The sequence below is a fragment of the Ovis aries genome, chromosome 12 (assembly GCF_016772045.2).
Source record: "Ovis aries strain OAR_USU_Benz2616 breed Rambouillet chromosome 12, ARS-UI_Ramb_v3.0, whole genome shotgun sequence".
Lineage (NCBI taxonomy): Eukaryota > Metazoa > Chordata > Mammalia > Artiodactyla > Bovidae > Ovis > Ovis aries.
Window position 1 is genome coordinate 40,941,466 of NC_056065.1, and position 24,385 is coordinate 40,965,850.

Below are 24,385 nucleotides of genomic sequence, written 5' to 3' on the forward strand. Positions count from 1 at the left end.
AAGGGTTTCCAACTAGGTTTTATTTTAGTGTCCAATATTATCAGCACTGATACAGGAGTAATTCAGGCAAATTTATCACCTTAAATACATCAGAGAAAAAACTCACTGTGTCAAGCACGTCTCGCACTCCAGCAAATGAACATAGAGAACAGAACAAAGTTAGCAGCATTAAATTAAAGTGCTTTTTGCCACAATTCTTTCAGAGTCTCGCCCTCAGTGGTATAAACTCAATTTTATTTGTTGTATAAGAAGCTCAAAATCCCAGGGGATACGTTAAAACAAAAATTCATGTTTAGTTATTTTAAATAATTCCCCCCCCCCCCAAAGCACAAAATTCATTGAAATTGTGCAATGCTGATTTCTCCAGACATACTGTGAGGTGACCACCACCCGGGTCTGGCAAAAAGCTTGGCCATCCTCTGCTGCACAACAACCTTGGCTAAGTCCATCACTTTGTTCCACACACCAGAGTAGACTGAGGGTTTGAAGGACCAGTGGGCACCTGGAGAGCACGCCAACTGCATGATACCCGCCAGCGAGCAGAGGCCACTGAGCCGTTTCCCTGAAGTCAGAGGCGGATTCAGAAGGGCAGGACAGGCCCCACTGCTCTGCCTGAGCTTGCCTCTTTCTGGGAGAGCAGTACTGCTGGCTTCTAGGAAGCTCTCTGACCTGCCCGGCAAAGGCTGTCACCTGAAGGCTGCCTGCCCCAGACGGTTAACATCATGGAGACAGGAACCTGCCCCCACTGTGACCAGTAACAATCTCCACACTCAATACAGGAAACATTTCTCAAGATCAGCGTGAGGCCCCGTGTGTCATCTGGAGGCTCCAGGGTCAGGAAGGGTGGGAGGCTGGGTGCTGGGTTCCCTGCGCTGCCTGCTGGCCATGTGCAGCATGGCTGCCACAAGAGACTTCATCCAGAGGTCTGGCGGCCGAGGGCGGTTTGAGCCAGGGAGGGGTGAGGAGTGGGAACATGTTTCTTGTGGAACCTCAAGCTGGTAGGGTGGGCTCTCAGACCCCATGAGCCCCTCCCAGAGTGAGGTCAAACAGAAGGCCCTGTTTTGTGCCAACTACTGGTCCTTCAGCCGTCCTGGGTGGGGTCCACTCCCTCAGCCTGCCACCAAGGTCCCCATCGTCCACCATCTTTCCTTCTACCACGTCCTTTAACGATCTGGACCAAACCACCTTTCAACAATGAGAAGCCAGACTACAAGGCTAAGGACCGAAAGGAGAACAAGGGACACAACAAGAAGGGAGGCAAGTCTCTCCCCAACATGGCACTGGCTGCCCAAGACAGCAGACAGAAGGACACAGCTTCCACACGCCACCTCCCTCCCAGCCACGCGCTCCAGCTGCCTCTGTGCTATCTTCCTGCCCCTCATGGCAGAAAGCCTGCCTCCATCTAAAACCCAAGCCACACTCAGCCCACTGCCAATGCGGAAAGGCTGGTCTGGAAGGCTCTGCAAACAGACTGAAGCACGAAAGCCAAAGAACCACACTGACACAAAAGCCACAGCCTCCTGGGACTCTTGGAATCATTCCCAGTGCAAACTGGGAAGAAAATGCAGCCTCCCCACAAAGGCAGCCTTTCTCTGCAGGGGAGCTGGGGTGCGAGGTGGGCAGGTGTGCGGGAGCTGGGGTACCTGGAAGGAAAGTGTGCGGGGGTCGGTGTCAAGCGTTGGCCAGAGGAGGGGGCGGTATCTGCCTGATACCCTTAAAGGCCCAGCGAGGCCTTCTGCAACACTGGCCAATCCCAAGAGCTCATCAAGCAATCAATCAGCAGCTTCTCAATCAAGAGAGCATGACAAAGCAAAGACAAGACCGAACTCCCCAGTACCGTGCTGTCCAGACTCATTAAAAAAAAAGTCTCCTTTAGGGGCACAAGTTGGAAGGTCTTCCTGCAATAGCAGGCAAAGGAGGGGAAAATAACTAGCGCTTCGGGGTTCAAGATGGTAAGAGACAGTGGGTGCTTTTGTTCTCATGGTGGCGGCAGTGGACAGGAGCTGCACGCAGGCCTGGTGGTGGGAGGCCCCCTGTGCTTGCAGCACTGTCCTCCCCACAGGGGCTCCGGCTCCGGGTGCCCACTATCTGCTGGGCTGCAGGTACTGGTGGGTGAACATGTTGAGTTCGCTGTCCAACCAGCCGGCTTTATTCCTGCAGAGAAAAGGTTACCTTGTAGCAGCAAGAGCTGATAACTAGCCGTGGCATCACCTGCCAAGTGCTGTGCTACCGGACACCTGACTTTTATTCCTCTAGTAACCTCCGCTTCACAGATGAGGAAAATGAGGCCCAGAGAGGTTAAATAACTTCCCACGGTCACACGACTCATTGGTGGTGGAAATAAACTCGGGCTTTTCCGACCCTTAAGCCCTGTGTTGGCTTCACACTGGGCCCACCGGCAAGTTCCCAAACTGTTGGGAACACCGTGTTCTGCCTGTCAGCAAGGGGCAGTCCTTGTTGGGTTTACCCTGTCCCTGCAGGTGATGCACAGCAGAGACGCCCATCCCCAAGACCCACGCCTCGTGAGATTTCCCCTGGGGATGAGCGGTGTATCTCCAGAAAATAGGTGTCCCTGGGCAGTGGGCGGGAGTGCACATCTGCGCTGCAGGGAGGGAAAGGCCCACGGACGCCCTTGGATGCAGCCCCACTCTGTGTTGATGTCAGGGCAGGGCAGGAAGCCCCGAGTCCCCATGTGCTGATGTTATCTGGGCCTGAGCGGCCAAGGACTCTACAGAGCACTTGTGCACGCAGCTCTGTGGCTGTGTCGTGAAATCTCACTCCATCTTACAGATATAAGCAATGAGACTCGGCGAAGCTCAGAGATTTGCCTGAATGTGAGGGCCGGGACCAGAAGCCAGCACTCCTGACTCCGGGGACCCATCCTCTCTCCAGCAACCTGCTGCCCGAAGCTCTGACTTTCAACGGAGACTCTATGCAGACCTGGGTTCTGAGCCAGGCTCGGCCAGCCACGCGCTCCAGCTGCCTCTGCACTATCTTCCTGCCCCTCATGGCAGAAAGCCTGCCTCCGCCTAAAACCCAGAGGGGAGCTGGCTGGCTCCCCTGTGGGCATGCGTTTCGATAGGCCACCATCCCTGGGCTCACAGAGAAATGGTAGAAGTGAGGGATGGGTCTAGCCCAGTGTTCCTGCTGACAACAGAGGACAAGTAACGTGAGGAGGCTCAGAGGGTGCTGGTGCCCAGCAGGCTGGATCCTTCTACTCCCGGCTTAACCACCTACCGTGGGATCCCAGGTAGGTTACTCAACACCTCTCCAGGCCTCAGTTTTCCTTTTTATAAAGTGAAGGTGACGACAGGCCCCTGCAGGGATGTTGAAGATCTGGACAGCACATATCAAGTGGCTGAGACACCGTAGTTAAGGACGTGCCTGTGAGCTGTAACCTCACAGGATGGGCTTCCTCTGCTGCCACCTCACCTGAGCAGTTTGGCTTTGCTCTGAAGTGAATCAAGAACCTCGATTTTCTGGTTCATGGCGGCGATTTCCTGCTCCAGGTTCTCCCGGGTGATGTCAACTTGCTGACACAAATGAGCAAAAGTCCCAGACAGTTCCCTGAAGGGGGAGAGATTCAGGATCAACCAGGCTGTGTTGAGGGTAAACCAGACTCAGGGCAGGGCAGCCGCTAGCCTGCCAGTCACCTGCGCTGGCCACCACCTATCCTGCTTTGGCAGCATCTGCCCCACCTCCTGCTGAGACCGTGGACATCACAACCACCACAAATACCAGCATTACCATAGTACGAGAACCAGGAGCACAGGGCAGGACACCCTGACCTGGACACAAGAGACCAGGATTCAGATCCCAGTTCTGCTGCTGATCAGTCGAGTGCAAGAGCCAGGTTTGTGTGTGTCCAGCTGCTCAGTCATCTCAGACTCTGCAACCCCACAGACTGTAGCCTGCCAGGATCCTCTGTCCACGGGATTTCCCAGGCAAGAACACTGGAGTGGGTTGCCATGCCCTTCTCCAGGGGATCTTCCCAACCCAGGGATCGAACCCACATCTCTTGCATCTCCTGCATTGGCAGATGGGTTCTTTATCACTAGTGCCATCTGGGAAGCCCATAGGAGACACATGACTCCTCTTAAATCTCAATTTCCTCATTTTGAAAAAGAAAGTGTCAATAAGAACAACGACTTCAAAGTGTTTGGGGGGAAAATGAAGTATTAGGTGCAAAATGTCTAACAGAGGGCCTGCAGCAGTAAAAAGCAGCAATAAAAAGCAGGCAGCCAGCACCTTCGTCACCACCACCTAGAAGCAACCATTCCCACCTGCCCAAAGATATGCCATGAAGACTGGGCTGTGGCTTAGAACATCAAAGCGATGCCCACAACATAAGTCCTTCAAGGTAACCCACTAAAGATGCCACAAGTAATGCCCTTAGTATTGCCGACTTCCTTCCTGGGGGACCAGAGGCCTACTTGGTCCCAGCCCTGGACATACGGTGTCCCCAGAGGCTCCTCTCCCACTCTCAACCTCCATGTTGTCACTGCACAGCTGATGGCCAGAGTAGGACAGCGCTCGGGGCCCAGTGGTCTCCAGGTCAGGGTAGGAGGGCACCGCGGGAGGCAGCACCAGCCCCTCGGGCTGACGGGGACACTCACTGCTGGACCTGGTGGCTGCAGTTGGAGCCAGTATAGCTGATGATGAGCTGCAGCTTCTCACTGGCGTACTCCACAAACTGGCGCTTGAAGGCCCTCTCTTTGGCCTTGGTGGTCCAGGTCAGACGCTCGTAGACGTACAGGAGGCCATAGAGGCCAAGGGAGAGGGCAATGAGTCGCCAGCCCACAGCCTTCCACACCTGCCGAGGCACAGCGGTCAGCGGGTGCAGCCCTCTGTCGTCCCACCACCCAGATTCTTAGCCTGTTGCTGCCAGGACTTTCCCAGGAGCATCAAAAGGTCTATGTGCCTCTGCTCAGAACACTCCTCTCAACATCTTCTTGGGCCCCACTAAGACCACAAGGGCATGGATTGTCTCTATGGAAAATGAGGGAAAAGGAGTGTGGCCCACACAACATGACTTGTGCAAAGGTAGCGGGGCCACTGCTATGGTTGTGAGCACAAGAGGCACAGATCCAGGCACACAGACATCTTAAGCTAGAGTCCTCTGAAGGGACATTCCACTCTGGTGACACTGATGATGCTGATGCTGATGCTGAGTCGCTTCAGTCGTGTCCGACTCTGTGCGACCCCACAGACGGCAGCCTACTAGGCTCCTCTGTCCCTGGGATTCTCCAGGCAAGAATACCGGAGTGGGTTGCCATTTCCTTCTCCAGACACTGATGACAAGTGGAGTTCTGGTGAGCTGCTCTGTAACACTTTGGCGCAAGGCTGCACAGTTAGAGTCAAAGAGCAGGGACTTGGAGCCAGAAACAGAGGCTCCAGTGCTGTCTGCCATCCTGGCTGTGTGACCCACGGCAAGTCTACTTACACCCGTTTCCTCTCAAAATAGGAATGATGGCTTCCACCCAGTTCCCAGGGTGGTTTGGATAAAATGAGACACCGATTGTAAGAGGGTTACATAACTGTCAAGTGTCAGCTTCTAAGCTAATGACCCTCTGCCAGGTTACCATCTACCAAAAAAAGAACCAGAGTAGGAACTGCCTATAGGCCAGCAGGGCGGGGCCTCAGCTCCAGCCTACCTGGCCTTCCAAGCTGAGAAGCCAACTCCTGGCAGCTTTGTCAGCTACATTCTGCCACCACTCTACAACTCAAATGACCATCGCAGAGAGCACGTGCCCACATCAAGAAAATTCAAGGCACAAGTCACTCTGGCTGCAGCGTGTCTTGGGTCAAGATGTGGGGAGTACCCCAGTTATCAAGAAGGCAGCCTGTGACCTCAGGCCTCGGGGCAGAAGAGAAGGGCCATAAAACCACAGCTGGCAAGATGAGGGTTCACAGCCCAACCTGGCCTCTTTCTGGCTCAAGCCCTTGCAAGTTCTGCTGTTTCCTCACTTACAAATGAGAAACTCCTGGTCATGCCCACCTCTCTAGAACCCAGGTTTGTCAATTTCTCAGGTTACTTCCCTACCTACAGGACTAGCCCTACAGGGGAAAGAACATGGCCTTGGAGTCATATGGGGCCAGAGCTCAAATCCAAGCTGCGTATCCTTGGCAAGCCAACTGCAGATTTTTTTCTATAAAATGGGAACCTCACTGTCACCTTATGTTGAATGAGACTTCCGTCCAGAAATGTATGTTTCAGGGCTAAGGTTGCATGGCTCCTGATATCGCAGCAAAAAGTCATCATGATGTAAAGTGACGCAGGGACCACCACCAGATTGCCCCTCGGTCCCACCCACCTGCCCCCACCCTTCCCGTGCTGGGCTTGTCACTGACCACTCCTCCAACAACGAGAATGCCCATGGAGGTCCTGGATGTCAGAGAGGCCAGGCCAGTGACCATGGAAACCATGAGCTCCTCTTGCGTGAGGGAGCCCTGGGGCAGTGGGGGCATGCTGGGGTTGGCCGGGGTCAGGGGCATGGGCCGCTGCACCTGTGGAGAGAAACAGGGGGGTACTAAGAAGAAGAAGGCAGCAAATCTCTCATTCCGTGAAACCCTCAGGAACCCTCAGGGCCAAGAGTCCAGAACAGGGACACGGGCCATGACTTCAACTTCCAAAATAGAAAATGAGCTCCACACGTAGCAGACAAGGATTTCGGCTTCCTAACAGACCTGCCAGCCCAAAGGTAAACACCATGGATATCAGAGATCATGAGCTGCGGCCACCCTGGAAGGCCTCAGCTTAGGTCCCCAAGCCTGGGACGCGGCCCAAGAGCAGCCCAGGTGATACCTCCAGAGGTACAGAGATGAGGGTGAACATCTAAACGTGAAAACGGTGGTATCTGGACAGATAGGTCATCTAGATTTAATAATTACATACTTATAAGCTTAATAAAAAAATACAGCTTGCTTTTTCACAAATATTAGTGCCTATGATAAAACTAGGTTGATTTGTGGCAGAACCTGACCGTAGTGGTGGCCCGCATGCCACAGCCATGACCTCCAGGAGCCCCGTTCAGAACGGCTTAGGTGCCCAGGGCGCAGACTAGCCTCCCTCAATGCCCAAGGGGGAGGGACTCCACTTGCCTGGTCGCTGTAGCCCATCAAGGCCCGGCGGCTGTTCTTGGGGCCCAGGAACCGGTTCACCAGCATAGTCCACCCAAGGGAAAAGTGAAATTCAATGTCCTCCTGAAAGTCGGCACACAGCTTGTCACAGTTGAGGTCGTAGCTGAGGGAGAAACACTGCCGAGGGACCAGCATGTCCATTTGACTCCGCACAGACGCAGGAAGGAGGGGTTTCAAGCCGTCTGTTGGGTACAGAGGTGGGGAGCAAGCAGAGCGGCTCAGCCCTGTGCCTCGCCAGTGCTGAGCCTCACCACACCTGCCACTGGCAAGGATGCTGGCAGCACAACCCAGAAACCAGGCCCAGATGAGCCGGCATGTGGGTGGGGTACGCAGATTGAGGCTCCATACCCGCTAATATGTGGATTTAAGGAGTAGGCCAAGCTCTCAGCCTCCGCTAGTCCCATGTGGTAACACAAGACGCCCCCTCCCCTGCTCATCCCTAGTCTATGCATGGAATGAACTCACAACACATGCCCAGAATCTCAAGATATGGAGCTGACTCATCACAAGAGAGGACAGATAAGGAAAGGTCATTAGTTCTGCAGGCTGGCCTGAAACTGATCTTGGGCAGCCCAGAGCCCCAGTCCTGAGCCCCTGCAGCACTGACCCATCATTTCCTGCTGCATGGTTTGCAGGGAGCTGGTGATGGCCGTGGAGCAGCGGTCTGACATGTTTCGGCCCAGTCCTTCCTCTATGTGGCGGTGCAGTTCCTGCAGCCAGAAGAGAGGGGAAAGGAAGCGGCACCTTCTGCCAGTGTTCCCTCCAGGGAGCCCAGAGCAAGGCAGACGCTGCTCAGCCAAGGCCCAGCAGGTGACAGCGGTAGGCAGGTGGAGTGAAGCCTGGGGCTCAAGTGGCTGAGAGGCCCTGACTCAGACTGAATCCCTGTCTCTCGGTGACTCCATCCATAGCCAACAGGAAATATGGGGATCCCCTGCCCAGAGCACCTGCCACATAATGACTCACATTCTTGTAAACCTTGAGGACCACGGGGGAAGGGTGGAAGTCCATCTGATACTCGTCCACCAACACAGAGAGGCGCCGGATCTCCTCGGCCATTGCAGTCGACACCTGCAGCCAAAAAAGTGTGCTGTTGAGTGACCCGAGGGAATGTGGTTTAACCCCACAGCACCAGGAGCGTCTACCAGGCTCTAGGAGACTGGATCTGCCTCCCTGCACACCTGCAGTGTCCACAGATGGTCTACAGAGTTAAAGCTTTTGAATTCAGGGGTATTAGAGATTGGCTGACCGAAACTCATCTAAGCTGTGGAGGAGGACTTGCCCAGGGTCGCACGATGGAACAGCAAACCCCAGGAAGCACGATGTTGTTGAATCAGGGTTATGGCTTTCTCCTGGAAGGCTGAGAAGCCCCCAAGGAATAGGATGTCTGTGTTTTCACTTTTTGAGTGCTTGGCCTCTACTCGGGGTCCGAATCTCCCCAGTGTCCTTCCTCCTCCACTTCTCACCTGCCTCTCGACTTCCTCTGTAATCTGCTTAATTCTCAGTTTGTAGTCTTGCGCCAAGAGCTCCAGCTGCTTATCAATAAACCTCAGCCGCTCCTGCCGCTCTTCACGCGTTTCCAGGCAGTAGACCCTGAGAAAAAGAGCCCTGGTTACCCAACTAAGCCAAGGAAAAGAGGGGGCGCCGGAAATCTGTGTGGGCCCTGGTTGTGATCCTGGCATTCCACGCACACCCCTGGGGGCCTGCTCTTCCCATTCCCAGGCAGGAGGGAGAGACAGTGCCAACAACTCGCTCTTAAGTTTTCTGAATTTGGAGGATGTGGTGGTGACAGACAGGGGAGGGTGCTTTTTCAGGAACGTTAGCACAAGTTCTGCCATTCATACAGAAAAAAGTCCACTAGTAAACAAAGAAAAGAGAAAAAGAGGTACAACAATATCCAGAAGCCTGGCCCAAATCACCAAGTCTGAAGTACGGATCAGGGTCGGGGAATGGGCGTTCCAACATATACTGCTGGTGGGACCACAGACAGGGCCGGATGTTTCAGAAAGCCACGGGTAAAACTGGGTAAAGCTGAAATGCATACACCCCAAGATGGAACACTCCACCTCCACAAATTAATGCTAGTCTCTAGCAGATGCACACCAAGGGACACAAAAGTTCGTGTCCACAGCAGCAGGGTCTCCAACAGTGAAATAATGAAATCTAAAGATCAATCTACAGGAAACTAAGAACTGCTCTATCTCAGCGAAAACTCCTAACCTCCAACTATAGGCATCAACAAGGACAGAGGATAAAAACAATGCTGAGTGAAAAGTGAAGCCAGGTGTTGCATGCTCCCGTACTTGTACATCTGAAACACATGCAGAGCAACACTGTGCATTCTTTAGGATTTACATAAAAAGTACTTTTTAATGAATGACAGGACTACACACCAAATTCATGATGGCAGTTACCTCTGAGGAGCAGGCAGAGGGACACTGGGGCAAGGACTGAAGAATCAAAGAGTATTCAACAGTTTTTTTCTGTGTTTTATTTGTTATATTCTGACAATAAAAAATATTATCAACTGTGTGCAATGGAAACAAGGTATATTATTCTCTGTACTTTATCATATATTTTAATCTCTCAAAAAAGAGTATCTTTTAATTCTCTTTTTAATGTGTTTTTGACCATGTTGCACAGCATGTGGGATCTGAATTCCCTGCCCAGGGATCGAACCTGCGTCTCCTGCAGTGGAAGCTCGGAGTCCTAACCAGTGGACCACCAGGGTAGTCCCCAAAAAAGGTATTTTGAAGAAGTGCTTTCTGTTTCTGGCCCTGAGAATGGCTGCAGTGCTCGGTGTAGCACTGGACCAAGGCTGGCAGCTCAGACTTTCAGGGAAGCTCACTGCACAGACCCGGTGGGACAGACAGACGCCCCACAACCTCCTCACTGGCTGCTCCTCGTGGCTTGAACATGGTCTGGTGGAAACTGTGAGACCCTGCTCTGTTGGCTGAGCTCTGGCCCTGGGCCCGGCCTCAGATGAGAGTGAGGCAGTCATGGCTACGCTCCCTCTGCCTGTCTGCTCCTGGGCTCTTACCGCTGCTCCTGCGCTGCAATGTGCAGAGAGTCCATGATGAGGCGGACGGCCTCAGCGATCTGCTTGGCCCGGACCGTGTGCTGCTCAAACTTGGTCTTCACGGCCGACTGGGAGATGCACTCCTGGAACAGACAAGAGGTGCCAAGGGAGGCAGAAGCCACCAGCCAAGAGCCAGGCTCTGGCATTCAACTGCCAGGGACGTGGCCAGGGAGCGCCAAGGAGGCACAGGATCTCCAGACAACAGGATCAAAGGCTCATGCTCACCTCAAATCTCCTCTCAAAATTCTGAAACTCAAACATCCTCACTTGAAAGCCTTCTGCAAGAGCGCCCCCTAGGAGAAGTGCACCACATTAGTCCAGAGAGAACTCAGGCAGCCAACAGCTTCTCACCCAGGGTTCCTCTCACCACCTCATTCTCACAGCGATTTCTACCGGCTGACTTAGCACAAGACCCAATGTCTCAAGCGTCAGGGAAAAGCAAGAAGCTGGTTCCATCATCACCTCCTTCGGGCATGCCCTGGGCCTTCTGGATCCTGGCGTTGAGCACCTCCTTGGCGGACACGAAAAAGATGCGGTCTCCAGCCTGGCCCCGATCCACCACGCCCAGCTCGTCCACCAGGAAGCTGGTGCAGCGCTCCATGTGCTGCCGCCGCACCTGGAGCCCAAGCACACAGGTATTATATGACCAGGTGGGGCGCGAGGGGGCCCTCCTGAGGGAGCCCATGGCCCCTGGTGGCCTCTTTTCTAAGAGTACAGGTAATCTAGTCACACGGCTCAGGATTCAGAAGGTATCAACACACATGCAGTGATCATTTCCCACCATCTGTCCGCCAGCCACCGGGCCCCCCAAATCCCAAGTCACAGGGTTCCTTGGGGTGCAGCCTGTCCAAGACACCTGAGGCATCAACAAGCAGAAATGTTTACACATGTCCCAGACTGCCTTGTTAAGAGCCTACAAAAGTCTCCCTTTGGTGCCCCAGAAGGAAAGGAAGCTGGGGGTCAAGAAACCCACACCTGTGAGGGGGCAGGGAGGAAGGCTCAAGAGGAGTTGATATATGTATGATAATGGCTGACTTTGTTGTTGTACAGCAGAAACCAATACAACATTGTAAAACAATTTTCCCCCAATTTGAAATATGTTAAAAAAACAAAACGAAACACAGAAACCCACACCTGGACTCTGTACTGACAAGCTGAGTCCTCCCTGGCCTTGTTCATTGAATGAGAGGGTGCCACCCAAAAATCCCTCCTCTGAAGCCCTAGGGCTCCACTGCTGGAACTTCAAAGTGATAACAGCCTCCGGTGGACACCTTCCACATGCCAGGCCTTTACTCAAGGTGAACAGATCTCATCTTCTGCACAACTCCATCTATTACACCCAGCCCACAGGTTAGGATTTACCTGGGTTAGTTAGGGTATGTTAGGGAGTTTATCAGTCACACTGCCCAGCATCTGCTGACTACACACTTGATCATCATCCCATAGCACCTGTGACTCCTTTTTCTTTCATGTTACCCATAAAAAGTAAAGCATTCTGAGCTGTAAGAACCAGTTATTCTTTGCTCTTCTTTTAAGCTTCTTTCCTGGATGCCTTTCAAAGCTACGCCTCTGACTCATTCTTTAAGAACTAAGGAGAGCCCTGGTCCCAAGGAAGGGCTCGGCCAATGTGGTGTGGAGGCCTCTCAGCACAGAGAAAAGCCTTCTGAAGATTAGAGGGGAAGGGGATACACATATACTACAGCTGATCCACTCTGCTGTACAACAGAAACTAACAAAACACTGTAAAACAGTTACACTTCAAAAAAAAAAACGAGGAGAGGGGTTCGGGGAAGTGAATGGGAGAAGTGAATCGGTCCCACAATGACCCCGAATACCTCATGGGACAACTTTAGTGATGAAATTCATTACTAATTTAAGAGAGTCTAGGCAGACGTACAGGGTGGCATTCCCCAAGATGCTGAGTAAAAGAGGCGCCCACCTCCTCCATGTACTCAGGCTCCGAGGCAGACGCATCCCAGCGGTTGTTCAGGATGAAGATGTTTGGGCGGGACAGGCGCTCGCTCACCTTGTGGAAGAATTGCTTTTCCTGGATGAGGGGAAAGACCTCAGTGAAGGACGGGCTGTGCCAGCCATGGCCCTGCTGGCCCACCCGCTTGGCTGGATCTTGGGAGTGTGGGGAAAGGCAGAGGATCGGTTACCGTCTGCATCAGGGTGGACTCCGAGTTGGCCACCAGCACGAACACGTCGGCGTCCAGGCAAAACTTGTCAATCCAGCTGTCCAGTTCTGTGGTGACGTCAATGCCAGGGCTGGAGGTGACAGGGGTAAACCATCATCAGACCCGGGGCCCTATTCTTCCTGCTCTGAACAGACCTGAGGCAGCAGGCAAAGGAAGAGAAAGCTACAGAGGAGAGGGAAATCGCCCTTACTGGAGGGATTCTGATTTTTCAGCTCACATCCTTCCAGACTCTCTGAAAATGTGTTTTCTGTCATATGCATCTATCACTCATGAAAACCTAGACATCTGAATTTGACTTTGTGCATGCACGTGTGCATGCTACGTCGCTTCAGTTGTGTCCGACTCTTTGTGACGCTATGGACTAACTGTAGCCTGCCAGGCTCCTCTGTCCATGGGATTCTCTAGGTAAGAATACTGGAGTAGGTTGCCAGGCCCTCCTCCAGGCGATCTTCCCAACCCAGGGGTCAAACCTGCATCTCCTACACTGGCAGGCAGGTTCTTTACCCATAGGAAGCCCCTGCATTTCACTTTGCTGGTATACAATTAAGGTGAAGTGCTACATTTATCTGAGTCCAGCAAGCACCCTCATACCAAATTTCTTGGTATAGTTATAGCCTGTCCACAAAGCAGGAGCAAAGTGTTGCCTTGAGAAAAATAAAACACAACAGGGACCTCATCAAGAACAAGCTCCACCCCCTCCTCCAATAAACATACTAACATTGGGTTGAGGCCGAGAACCTTCCCCAGTTTCAAGCATCCTTCCTATCCCTCTTCACAGACCATCACTGGGAGATCTTTGGGGCCCTGATGCCTGCCAAGATGATACAATAACCAGACCCTGAAGGAAATCCACGAGGCTGGAAGATGTGGCTAAGCTGGTTTAAAAACTAATATACTTCAGCAGAGCAACAACATGACCTTGGGGACACTGGCCTGGAGGACCCAGAAATGGAAACCTGGGGCCCTCCCCGTCTGCACCTCCTAGGGAGGCACCTGCCCTCTTACCTGTCCATCAGCACCAGGTCATCCTTGAGAAGCGGGCACTTGGAGTTGGGCCACATCACACTCACCAGGCTGCCGGCATGCAGCTGTTCGTCCTGGTGAAGGGCATGCGCCAGCTGGTTCACCGTCTGATGGGGGTGGAGGCAGAAGATAATCAGGGTCAAGGAAGAGCCTCCAGGCTGGAGACCAGTGCAGCCTAGCCCCAGGACAGTGGCCTGGCTCGCAGGCCAATCTGCTACCCCTCTTTCATTTCATGCATACAAAGTCAAGAGTTGGGAGCTGCTAGCAAGAACCAACTATCCTTAACTCCTCCATTAAGTTTCTTTCTTGGATGTTGCTCTGCATTAATTAATTCTTTATGAACCAAAACGAGCATCTGGTCCCAACCCAAAGTGCAGCTGGCTCTCAGAAAAATGAAAGCATGCGAGCCCTGAGCTTAAACATCAGAATCACAGAGCAAATGTAGGGATCGCTCTCTGGCAACACCCCCAGGAACAAGGCATACACACTCTGCATCGCAAAGAGAAAAGGCCTGCCCAGCAATTCACAAGGACTATGAATTCCAGGCTCCAGAACCTCCCTGAACAGCCACACTAGGACAGGGCTTCCCAAACTCCACTACAGGGACACTGGTCCCTCCTTAGAGGCACCTTGGGTCCTGGCCCAACAGACCCACTGGTTGGTCTCAGCCCAGACTCGACCCACCAGTTTGACTAGGGCCGAAAGCCAGGCAGGCAGAGCCCCCTCACCTTGACACTCCTCTTCTCCTCTGAGCCCTCCGTGAGGAGGAAGGCCTCGTGGCCATCTGTGCCCTCCACCCGCAGGAAGCAGTTGGTGGTGTGGCCGATCCCGGAGGGCAGCACTTTGTCCCAGAGCATGGCATTGATCACGGTGCTCTTCCCATTGCTCGTCCTATAAGGAAACCCAGTGAAGCTACCGCCATCTGCATCGCAGGTTGTCACTAAGAAGGGACAGCCTGGAAGTCCAAAGCCTTGTCCTCTATAGTGACATCAGTGCCCACACAGGCAGAGTGGGTGCTCTGTGCCTATGAAAATGGATGGACAACCCTGGTGGCCTGTGCATGTGACGTGCCCCAGTTCATCATGGCAAAGCAACTACCAGGGGCTCCCGTGGTGTGATGCCAGCACGCAGACACTACCTGCCCTTGAGTGAGCCCCCTCAACATGAAGCTCTCAGCATCATGCAGGAGACCACTTGTCTGACTCGGAAGACTAACCCACTTCTCCTCTTCTACCAGAAGCCACTGACTCACCCCAGGGTGTCTTCCTCCGTCTAAGTGACCTCAGCTGAATGACCCCGAAGTTTTTCTACAGAAGGCCAATTTTGCTGCTTTTCTCACACCAGGTTCCTCTTGAACATGAAGCCCCACCCATCACTCCCAGCTGATAAGGGCCTGCTCCAGGGTAGACTATGGTAGCATTCTGCCTGCCACCGCCTTTTCTACCTTCTTTTTCTTTAAAACAGATCCACTCCACAAACTCGTCAGCTCTAGCTCACCAAAGCCAGGGCCACAGTTCTGAGGCGAAGATGAAAAACGACAGCCCAGAAGGCTGAAGGACACCCCAAGGTGACGACAGGCAGAGGGGCAGAGTGCCTATTCCTCAGGCTACCGTGTGCAGAGCATCCAACCTATCGGAGGCCTTTTTATCCCCCTGTGCTGTGCTTAGTTGCTCCATCGTGTCTGACTCTTTTTGCAACCTATATTGGGGTTTAATTTTTTAAAGGTGCTGTGGTTTAAGAAGAAATATATTTGGTCTTTGTCCCTAGTTCCTGGCAATTCCTTGGAATTTCCTGAGTGATAGGAGCGTCCCTAGTTACTCATAAGGAGCTCCGACTGAGCATACCTGTTTACACTCATGAGGTGACTGAGGTGGGGCCCCCACACAGCCTCAGGATGGACCAAGTGATAAGAGGGTTGGGACTTTCAGCCCCACCCACTAAACCTCCAGGAAAAGGAAGGAGGGGGGCTGTAGATTAAGCCCCATCAATCTCTTGAACAGTGAGATCTGATGAGCTTCAGGGTGGAAGGCAGTGTGCCCTACTTCACAGGGACAGAGCTCCCCTGCTCAGGACCCTCCCAGACCTCCCCCTGTGCACCTCTTCATCTGTATCCCTCATAAAATCCTTTATAACAAACCAGTAAACCTAAGTGAATGCTGCTCAAGCAGATTAAACTCGAGGAGGAGGTTGTGGGAACCTCTGATTTATAGCCAGTCGATCAGAAGCACAGGTGTCCGAATGGCATCTGAAGTGGGCTATCTGTGCACCAAGTTCTTAACCTGTAGGGTCTGTCTCCTCCCGGTAGAATGTCAGAACCAAGTTCACTATGCAGGACACCAGTCAGTGCCCACTGAGAACTGGAGAACAATTCCCTGGCGCTGTAGGAAACATTCCAGAGGTGCCTACTTGACCTCAAAGCATAACAAAGGTATCTGAGGGCTAAAAGTATAATATGTTTAAAAGAAAACATAGAGGGAAAAGCCTCATGACGCTGGAATTGGCAGTTTCTTAGATATGATGTCAAAAGTATAAACAAAGAAAAGTATAAATAAATTGGACTATTTCAAAATAAAAAACTGTGCATCACAGGACACAGTCAACAGAGTGGAAAAGTAACTGACAAAATGGGAGAAAACATTTGCAAATCATATATCTGATAAGGAAATTCAGGATTCCTACAACTCGAAAAACAAACAAAAAAAATCACAAAACAACTACAAAAACTCCCAAACAACCCAATTTAAAAGTAGGCAAAGGACCTGAACAGACATTTCTCCAAGGAAGATACACAAGTTGCCAACAAACACATGAGAAGATGCTCAGTATCACTAAGTATTAGGGGAGCAAATCAAAACTGTAACAGCTGCTAAGTCACACCCATTAGGATGGCTACTGTCAAAAAAACACAGTGAATAAGTATTGGAAGGATGCAGAAAAACTGGAACCCTTGTGCACTGCTGGTGGGAATTAAAATGGTACAGTCGCTATGGAAAACCATATGGTGGGCAGCTTCTCAAAAACTCAAAAACCGAATCATCATATGGTCCAGCAATTCCACTTCTGGGTATGTATCCAAAAGAAGTGCAAGCAGGGTCTCAAATAGATATTTGTTCATAGCAGCACTGTTCACAGTCATCAGAAAGGGAAAGCAACAAGTGTCCATTGGGGATGAATGGATAAACAAGATATGAAATATACATGCAATGCAATATTGTTCAGCCTTAAAAAGGGAGGGAATTCTGACAAATGTAATGACGTGGATGATTCTGGAGGCTATTACACTGACTGAAATACGCCAGTCACAAAAAGACGTGATTTCACTGATATGAGGTTCCCAGAGTCAGCAGATTCATAGACAGAAAGCAGAGGGGTGGTTAACAGCGAGTGGGGGAGAAGGGACCAGGAGATGTTACTTAACGGGTACGTTTCCGTTTTCCAGGGGAAGTTCTGGAGACTGGTGGTGGTGACAGCTGCGTAACAATATGAATGTGTTTAACAAAACGGAACTGTACACTTAAGAAAGGTTACAATAGGAGATTTTGTTATGTCTATTTTACCACTGCTAAATATAAAAAAATTAAAAGGAGAGCGCCAAATTCTGTGGTGTGCTGCCTGCTTCCCTGCCTTGGGGTGGTCGGATCCAGTACAAAGAGCATGCCTCCCTCTCTCCCAGCTGGGAAGAAAGAAGGCATGAGGACTTCGAGACTCACCGGCCGAAAAAAGCCACCTTCATGTGCCGCCGGGCCAGCACCTCACTGATGCCCCTCACTTTGGACAGGTAACCTTTGACGTCCAGAACCTGTTCTTCTGTCGTAACTGGGTCCAGTTCTGCATTCCTGTAGGTTTCTGCAGGTGCAGATTGAAAACAGTTCAGCCCACCGTCAGAGTTCCAGAGTCCCAGTCTGGATGGCGGAACCCACCCCCGCAGGACCCTGTTCCCCAGCTGGAGGTCCAGACTCCTGTGGGCCCCAGTGCAATAAAGACTGCTGGGTTCCAGTGCAAGTGTTGGTTCTCACCTCTTCCTGGGTTTATGACCTCAGGCAAATGAACATTCCTCGGTCTTAATTCCCTTAGCTTTAAAACAGAGATAACAACAGCACCTACTTCATGTGCCTGGAGAACTGAATTAAAATACCGAAGTACCAAGAATGGGGCAGCTATCTGATGAAGACGCAAATGTTGACTGCCATCGTTTACTTATATATTTGTACTTAACGTACACTCACCAAGTTCTCAGTATATGCCACGCACTGCTCTGGTCAAACACAGCCTCGTTTAATCTGAGTCATGTGCCCATCAGAGCTAGTAGACAGCGGGGCCAGGGCTGAGTCTGGGTCACTGTGCACCTTCCCGAGGCCCTGCCTGACCTGGCCCCACCCACTGCTCCAGCTGGGTCTCGGGCACCTCTACCTTGCATGCTGCCTCACCATATGCCCACATTCACCACCGCTCCAGGCTTCGCTTGGTGCTTCCTCACTCTACCCCTCCAAAGAACTAACACACCACCTCAGGCTGCTCTGGCTCATTCTCACTTAGCCTGACCTGATCCCACCAACCTGAGTCAGGTCCTCCTGGCTTGCGTCCCCGCAACACCCTGGACTTTTTGCATCTTAGCCCTTGTCTCAGCATCAGGTAACTGCCCCGCTCACCTGTGTGCATCACCTACCACGTGAGGGCCTAGCTGTCTGACCCCCACATCCCACATTCAGCAGGTGCACAGTGTTTGCTAAGTGAATAGATCCTGAGATCACTGCATTGCTTTTCCCCAAGGCCCTTGCCACGTGGCTGGACAACACGTTACAACAGATGGGAGCAACTGAGAAAGACCCTGTCCCCTTCCCATCCAGCACTTGCGCCAGGAAGGTCCTGAGCTGGCTGGACTGCAGACGGGTGTCCGCCCCTCAGCACACCCTGGCTGCAGCGGACTGAATGTTTATGTGCCCCGTGTGATGACAGTGTGATGGTACAGCTAACCCTTGAACAACACGGGGGTTGGGGGTGCCAATCCTCCGAACAAAAATCAGCATTTACTTTAGTCAGCTTCTGTATGCACACCCTTCTGTATCCACAGTCTGCATCCACGGATTCAACCATGGATTGTGTACTACTGCAGTACTTACTATGGGAAGAAAACCATGCATAAGTGGATCTGTGCAATTGAAACTCATGTTATTTGAGGGTCAACTGTACACAGGGACGGAGCCTCATGCCTGGGGTTAGTGTCCTTAGAAAGGAAAATCTGAGAAGTAGCCAGCCCCTTCTGCTATGTGATTACATGAGCTGCTATGTGAGAGCTGGAAGCCAGCCCTCACCAGACACCAAATCTTGGTCTTGGGCTTTCCAGCCTCCCCAAACTGTGAGAAATAAATTTGTGTTGTTTACAAGCCACCCAGTCTATGGTATTTCTGTTACAGCCACCCAAACAGACTAAGGCACTTGTGAACCACTGGGCTGACAGGTCCCAGCCCTGAGAACATGCCCATGGCGCCCAGAGCACGACAAGTGCATTTCAGAGCCACCCAGTGAGTGTCCCCTGTAGCTGGTGCCAACGCGGCCTCCCCACGCCCACTGGTAACCCCTCTCAGACCATCGACATTCTTCCCTTAAGTGGGCACATGGGTGTGGCTTTTGGAATGTGCCTCAGAGGAAGCTGGCTCTCGAGCCTGTGACTGGAGAAAGAAAATTTTAAAGAAAAAGCCATCAGCTGACAAGCTCTTGCTACTGCCCTTTAGAGAACAGTCCCAGGCAGTAGCCTTCCCCTCCCTTGGCCGGGACAATCCCAAATACATCTCAGGATCACCCCAGTGCTTTTCTCTCCCTGGAGGCCCATCAGTAGGAGAAGCCTCCTGTTTCCACAAAAAGAGAAATCAAAACACCCACTCCTGATGCCATTGCACAAACATCTTCATTATGAACCACGTGTTCCTCCATAGAACCATGGGAGTGAGTCAGAGCATCACAGAGGGTTAGTCTTGGCTCCGGAGGGGACAGCGGCCTGGTCTGTCCCATCTCTGCACACCAGAACTACTGCTAAACAGATGCTAGACGGGAATCATTTCAACTACCAATCATTCACCCTTGAGATTCAGATCTTTAAACTGAACAAATTCTCTGGGAACACCTTTCCTGCATTAATCACCATGCTAAGGGCAGGGCATGAAGAGTCCCTGCTTAGTCTGTTCAGGTTGCTCTTACAAAACACGACGACTGGAAGGCTTAGACACAACAGAAGTGTGTTGCTCGCAGTGCTGGTGGCTGGAAGTCTTGGATCAGGGTGCCAGCCTAGTGAAGTGAGGGCCCTCTTCCAGGTGGGAGGCTTCTAGTCATATCCTCATGTGGCAGAAGAGGCGAGGGAGCTTTATGGGGTCTCTTTGATAAGAGCACTAATCTCACTCACAAGGGCTCCACCCTCATGACATAACCCCTCCCCAAGGCCCCGCCTCCTGACACCATCACACTGGGCCAGAGGATTCCAACACATGAACACAGAGGGACGAATGTTCAGACCCCAGTACTGGGACTACTTCCTTTCTTTAGAGGGAGCCTAAAGGAGCAGCCTGACATGTCAGCCAACCAAAAGCCAAGCTGCTCCAGGGCAAGGCATCAAGCAGAGAGTGGCATGTCCCCGAGGCATTCCCACTAAACTTCTAGAGCTCTGCAGACTAGAATTAGGAAACCCCGGGTCTCCCCTAAGCTCCTCTGTCACAGATGAGGAAACCAAGGCCAAGGAAGATACAGCTCCTGGCTGTTCACTGATAACCCCAGGGCCTGGAGCCAAGGTGTGCCTTCTAGGCAGGGAGTCTGAGAAGACAGTAGCTGGAGTTGGTGCTCAGACTGAGTGGGGCCTTGGGAACCAGTCCTTCTCTGCTGACAGAGTGAGGATTAAGGTTGGGCTCAAATTAGTAACTAGAGTAAAAGGTGCTGGTGATGCAAGTTTCTTATTCAAAGTCCTGGTATCTAAAAATATCAGAGAGAGAACACCCTGATCAGGAACAACCAACACCCAGACACAGGGTGGGGGACTGATGGCAGCCAGGCTGGGCCAAGGAAAGCACCTGGACTTTGGAGTTAAGAGATGCATAGGTACAGTCCACTGTGTCACTTCCACGGTATCAATTGACTCTCAGAACCTCAGTCTGTTTGTCCCTCAGGTGAGGATACTGTATGATTAAGTGGAGCAGAATCTGTAGAATTCTCAAGGATGGGTCCTGTGTTTCCCTGGCCCAGTCTCCCTGGAGTCCAGTTTCACGTGATTCCAGGAGCAAAGTACCACTGAGGTGACAACCCACCTGGGTGTGAGCTTGTCAAGGGCAGGGCTGTACCTCCCTGTCCCCAATTCTGCCCCCTATATACTAAGGCTGACAGGAGTGGGCTTGGCTGAGCAGGGTGCCCGTCTCACCTTCCAGGAAGGTGGCGCTCTCCTGGATGTAGGCCCCCAGCTGCTCGAAAATGCCATTGATCTTCTTCTTGGCGGTGACAAAGTGCTTGAGCGGGGAAGCATTCACTTCAGCCATGTGTCTCTTATCCTTCTTGACTGTGACAATGGAGTTGCATCGAGAGAAGAGCAGGGACATCGCGCTGCGAGAGAGAAGACATGTGAGCGAACCCAGGGACCTTTTGCTGGGGTGCAGAAGAACGCGAGGGTCCAGAACATGGGCCCTCGAGGACCAGATTGCGGCCAGTGAGATCAGAGCCTGCATCTCAAAACCAGGAAGGGACCGCCTGGGCCCATCTTCCTATCAGTGTGGGCACCCAGGGCCCGGACCTCGGGTCCAGTTCTGGTTGTTCCCTGCTGGGTGAACAAGGACAGACCTGCCTCACCCACCTCAGAGAAAGATGGGGGAACCACAAGGTAACATACAGAGATGTCCTCCTCTGAGTCTTAGCCAGAAAAGAATGACAGAAATCGCACTTATTTTCTATACATCACCCACTGAGAAAAGGCACTGAACACTCAGAGCAGTGAAAGCAAAGTGATGCTCAAGGTCAGGCACTTCCACCCCCCTCCTTGGCCACTCTGCTGCCCAGCACTGATGGCCCTAAATCCTATCAGGTTTTGTTTCTTTGTTTTTATTCTTATCTTTGGTTGCCAGTGGGGAGGATGGCAAGGAGGGCTGATCCTCAAATGAACGTGGTCTACTTCTACAATTTATACTTATAAATGTTTACTGTTATCTTTTCCTTATAAATGTGTCTACTGTAGAAAACGTGGGAACTAAAGGGGAAAAAGTCCACAACCTCACAGTTCTACAACAGGCACTGTTAACAGCTGCTTATTACCCCAGTCTGTTTTTGTGTGGTAGCTCTGTTGCCCTTACTCAGTCCTCAGTCACATGCACAACTTTGTGGCCTAGTTTTGGTTTTTTCACATGGCAATAACAAGCTAGGGGCCATGAGGCTTAACTCCAGAGTCCTAGAGATCTTTACTCAAAGTCAAAAGAGGCAGACAGACTAGGGAAGCTGGTCCCCAGTTGCAGCTGGCAGTCCCTGAACCAAAGTTCCTCAGAGTCCCCACCACGCACAGTGCCATTTCTTCAGCAGAGCCCTCAAAACCCTGGCAAGTCCCAGGAAAAAGGCCTTTTCAAGGATAAAGGGCGGTGTGCACAGCTGTGTACGCCTGGATATGCCCTCCTCAACACTCAGCCCTTCCCTGTCGATCCCTCCCTCCCCTGCCACCCTAATCACAGCGCCACCTGCTCTCCACCTGACCGGGCACGCACTCTATCTGGGAGATGACAGGGTACTGTCCAGGAGTGAACCTACAGAGAAACTGCCAAAGCATGCTGAACCAGCTCCTGAGAAGCAGAAAAAAAAAACAAACATTCCTAATAACTGAAAACCGGCCCTTAGGAATTAACCATCCCAAAGAGTGAGGAGAAAGAGACCTACAGGGAAATGGGAACCCACATGTTTTATCTAAAGCTACAAGTTACTTTTCAATGTTCAAGATTTCTGGAGAAATGAGAGAAGTGACTGTGTGTTCATTTCTGCCTTCCTCCTTAGGAATATACCACAGCTGTGAGATTTTCTTAGCATGGCGCCTACTATCAAGGGCATGAGTAAGAAAGATAGGGACTTCCCTGGTGGTCCAGTGGTTAAGAATCTGTATTGCAATGCAGGGGACGCACATTCAATTCTGGTTGGGGAACTCTGACCCCACGTGCCACAGAGCAACTCAGCCCACAGGTCGCAACTAGAGAGTCCCAGCGCTGCAACGAAGGATCCTGCATGACACACCCAAGATCCCACTGCTGCAACTAAGACCTGACGCAGCCAAATAAACAAATAATTGTCGAACAAAAAAAAGGAAGAAAGACAGCAGATGGAGCTTCCCTGGTGGCTCAGCAGTAAAGAATCCACCGGCCAATGCAGGAGACAGGGTTCTATCCCTGGTTCTGGAAGATCCAACATGCTGAGAAGAAACTAAGCCCGTGCTCCACAACTATTGAGCCAGAGCCCAGGAGCTGCAACAACTGAAGCCCTTGAGCCCTAGAGCCTGTGCTCTGCAACAAGAGAAGCCACAGTAATGAGAAGCCCAAGCGCCACAACTAGAGAGTAGCTCCCTGCAACCAGAGGAAAGCCGTTACACAGCAGACCCAGCACAGCCAAAAATAAATAAATAAACAGAATTAAGAAATACAAGAAAGACAGCATCGCTCCAAGAAGGGGAAGAAAATACCTCTGGCTCCTCCAAAGCAGAAAAGGAGAGTACACTGCTATCACACTTCCTGTGGCCCAGCAGGAAAGACTCTTAGAGACATAGGGGATACACGTAAGCAGAAGAGGAAAGTCACCAGAAGGAGAACAGGGTCTCACAAGGTAGCTGGCGCTGCAGATGAGATTCTAGAATCAGAGAGAGCTGGGTTCAAATCGTGATTGTGCTGTTTCTGGGCTGTTTAAACCTCAGAGCCTTGGAGTTGTCATGTGTACAAACGAGATATCACGCAGAGTCCGTGAGAAGATGAAAGATGACACGGCACAAGCTCAAAGGTAGATTTACATACTATCAAACAGCAACAGTAATAAACTCTACCAGCAAGATCACAGGACGCCCCCTGGAACAGGCAGCCTTCGGGGGTGAGCAGACGCAATTCCACCACCAGCACGCCCACAGCCAACCCATGGCTACCATAGGGATCGAGGCACAGGTCTGCTCAGGGGTGAGGCTCAGTAGTGCCCCGCCCCAGAAGTGACTTGCTTGCAGGCAGCAAGTTCCCAGATATCAGTGGGGCTTTTAGGAACAGGCGCTTTCAAGTTCTGCTCATTCTTTGCAAGCCCAAAGGATATGACGCCAGAGGCATTAGTGTTCAGTAAGTGCAAGATTCAACAGCATGCACGTGAGTTAAAGCCGAGTGCTCTAAGGTCACCTGGTCTGCTCAGATGGCAGCCTGTCCAGGGGCTGCCCTGCTTTCACGTTCCCCAGCCTGTAGCTGCATGCCTGAACCTCCCAGGTGCACCCTACCACCAACCCCTCCAAACTAATTTCTCTGCCCTTATTCATGCCTGAGTTGAGAGTCTATGTTTGTGTTACACATGCTGCTTTCAGCCTGGAATTCTCTGCCCTTATTCACCCATTTGGCCTACGCCTCCTGTCCTTCTAGACCCAACTCTAGTGTCACCTCCTCCATGAAGCCTTCCTTGACATCTGCATGGAGCCCATGCAACCTTACCAGACTTTCAGGATTTTTCACACTTTCTCACCATCTAATTTGTGAGCTTCTAGAAAGCCAGCCTCTGATACAGAGCAGTGACCTATTTCCATTTCTACTTTCCTCCTCCACAGCTGTGACAGACATGGTTTGAGTTAGTGAGTGCCCCTAAAGGAGATTACCTTCCTACCCTTCTAAACCTGGGATACATGTATTTACTTTTCTCTTAAAAAGCAGCCTTTGGCAAAGCATCTGTTTCTTAGTATTCAGAGTTCAATGAGTCAACAGAGTTGATCAAA

The 24,385-nt window shown here is 51.7% G+C and overlaps 1 protein-coding gene across 10 annotated transcripts in view; it reads right to left on the bottom strand.

The window, feature by feature from the left end:
• MFN2 (mitofusin 2) overlaps nt 1-24,385 on the bottom strand; it is a 27,174-nt gene continuing 2,789 nt past the window's right edge. For all 10 annotated transcript variants that reach the window (XM_004013714.5, XM_012187308.4, XM_004013713.5 and 7 more), the window contains 17 exons: nt 20,837-21,015; nt 17,148-17,283; nt 14,166-14,328; nt 13,420-13,544; nt 12,376-12,484; nt 12,156-12,263; nt 10,679-10,832; nt 10,442-10,509; nt 10,178-10,299; nt 8,604-8,730; nt 8,104-8,208; nt 7,748-7,850; nt 7,102-7,322; nt 6,352-6,507; nt 4,617-4,813; nt 3,433-3,567; nt 1-2,154 (listed from right to left, as the gene is read on the bottom strand). In XM_004013714.5, coding sequence (XP_004013763.1) covers nt 2,085-2,154; nt 3,433-3,567; nt 4,617-4,813; nt 6,352-6,507; nt 7,102-7,322; nt 7,748-7,850; nt 8,104-8,208; nt 8,604-8,730; nt 10,178-10,299; nt 10,442-10,509; nt 10,679-10,832; nt 12,156-12,263; nt 12,376-12,484; nt 13,420-13,544; nt 14,166-14,328; nt 17,148-17,283; nt 20,837-21,011 — 2,274 coding nt within the window. In that variant the 5' untranslated portion in view covers nt 21,012-21,015 and the 3' untranslated portion in view covers nt 1-2,084. The remainder of the gene's footprint in view (nt 2,155-3,432; nt 3,568-4,616; nt 4,814-6,351; nt 6,508-7,101; nt 7,323-7,747; nt 7,851-8,103; nt 8,209-8,603; nt 8,731-10,177; nt 10,300-10,441; nt 10,510-10,678; nt 10,833-12,155; nt 12,264-12,375; nt 12,485-13,419; nt 13,545-14,165; nt 14,329-17,147; nt 17,284-20,836; nt 21,016-24,385) is intronic.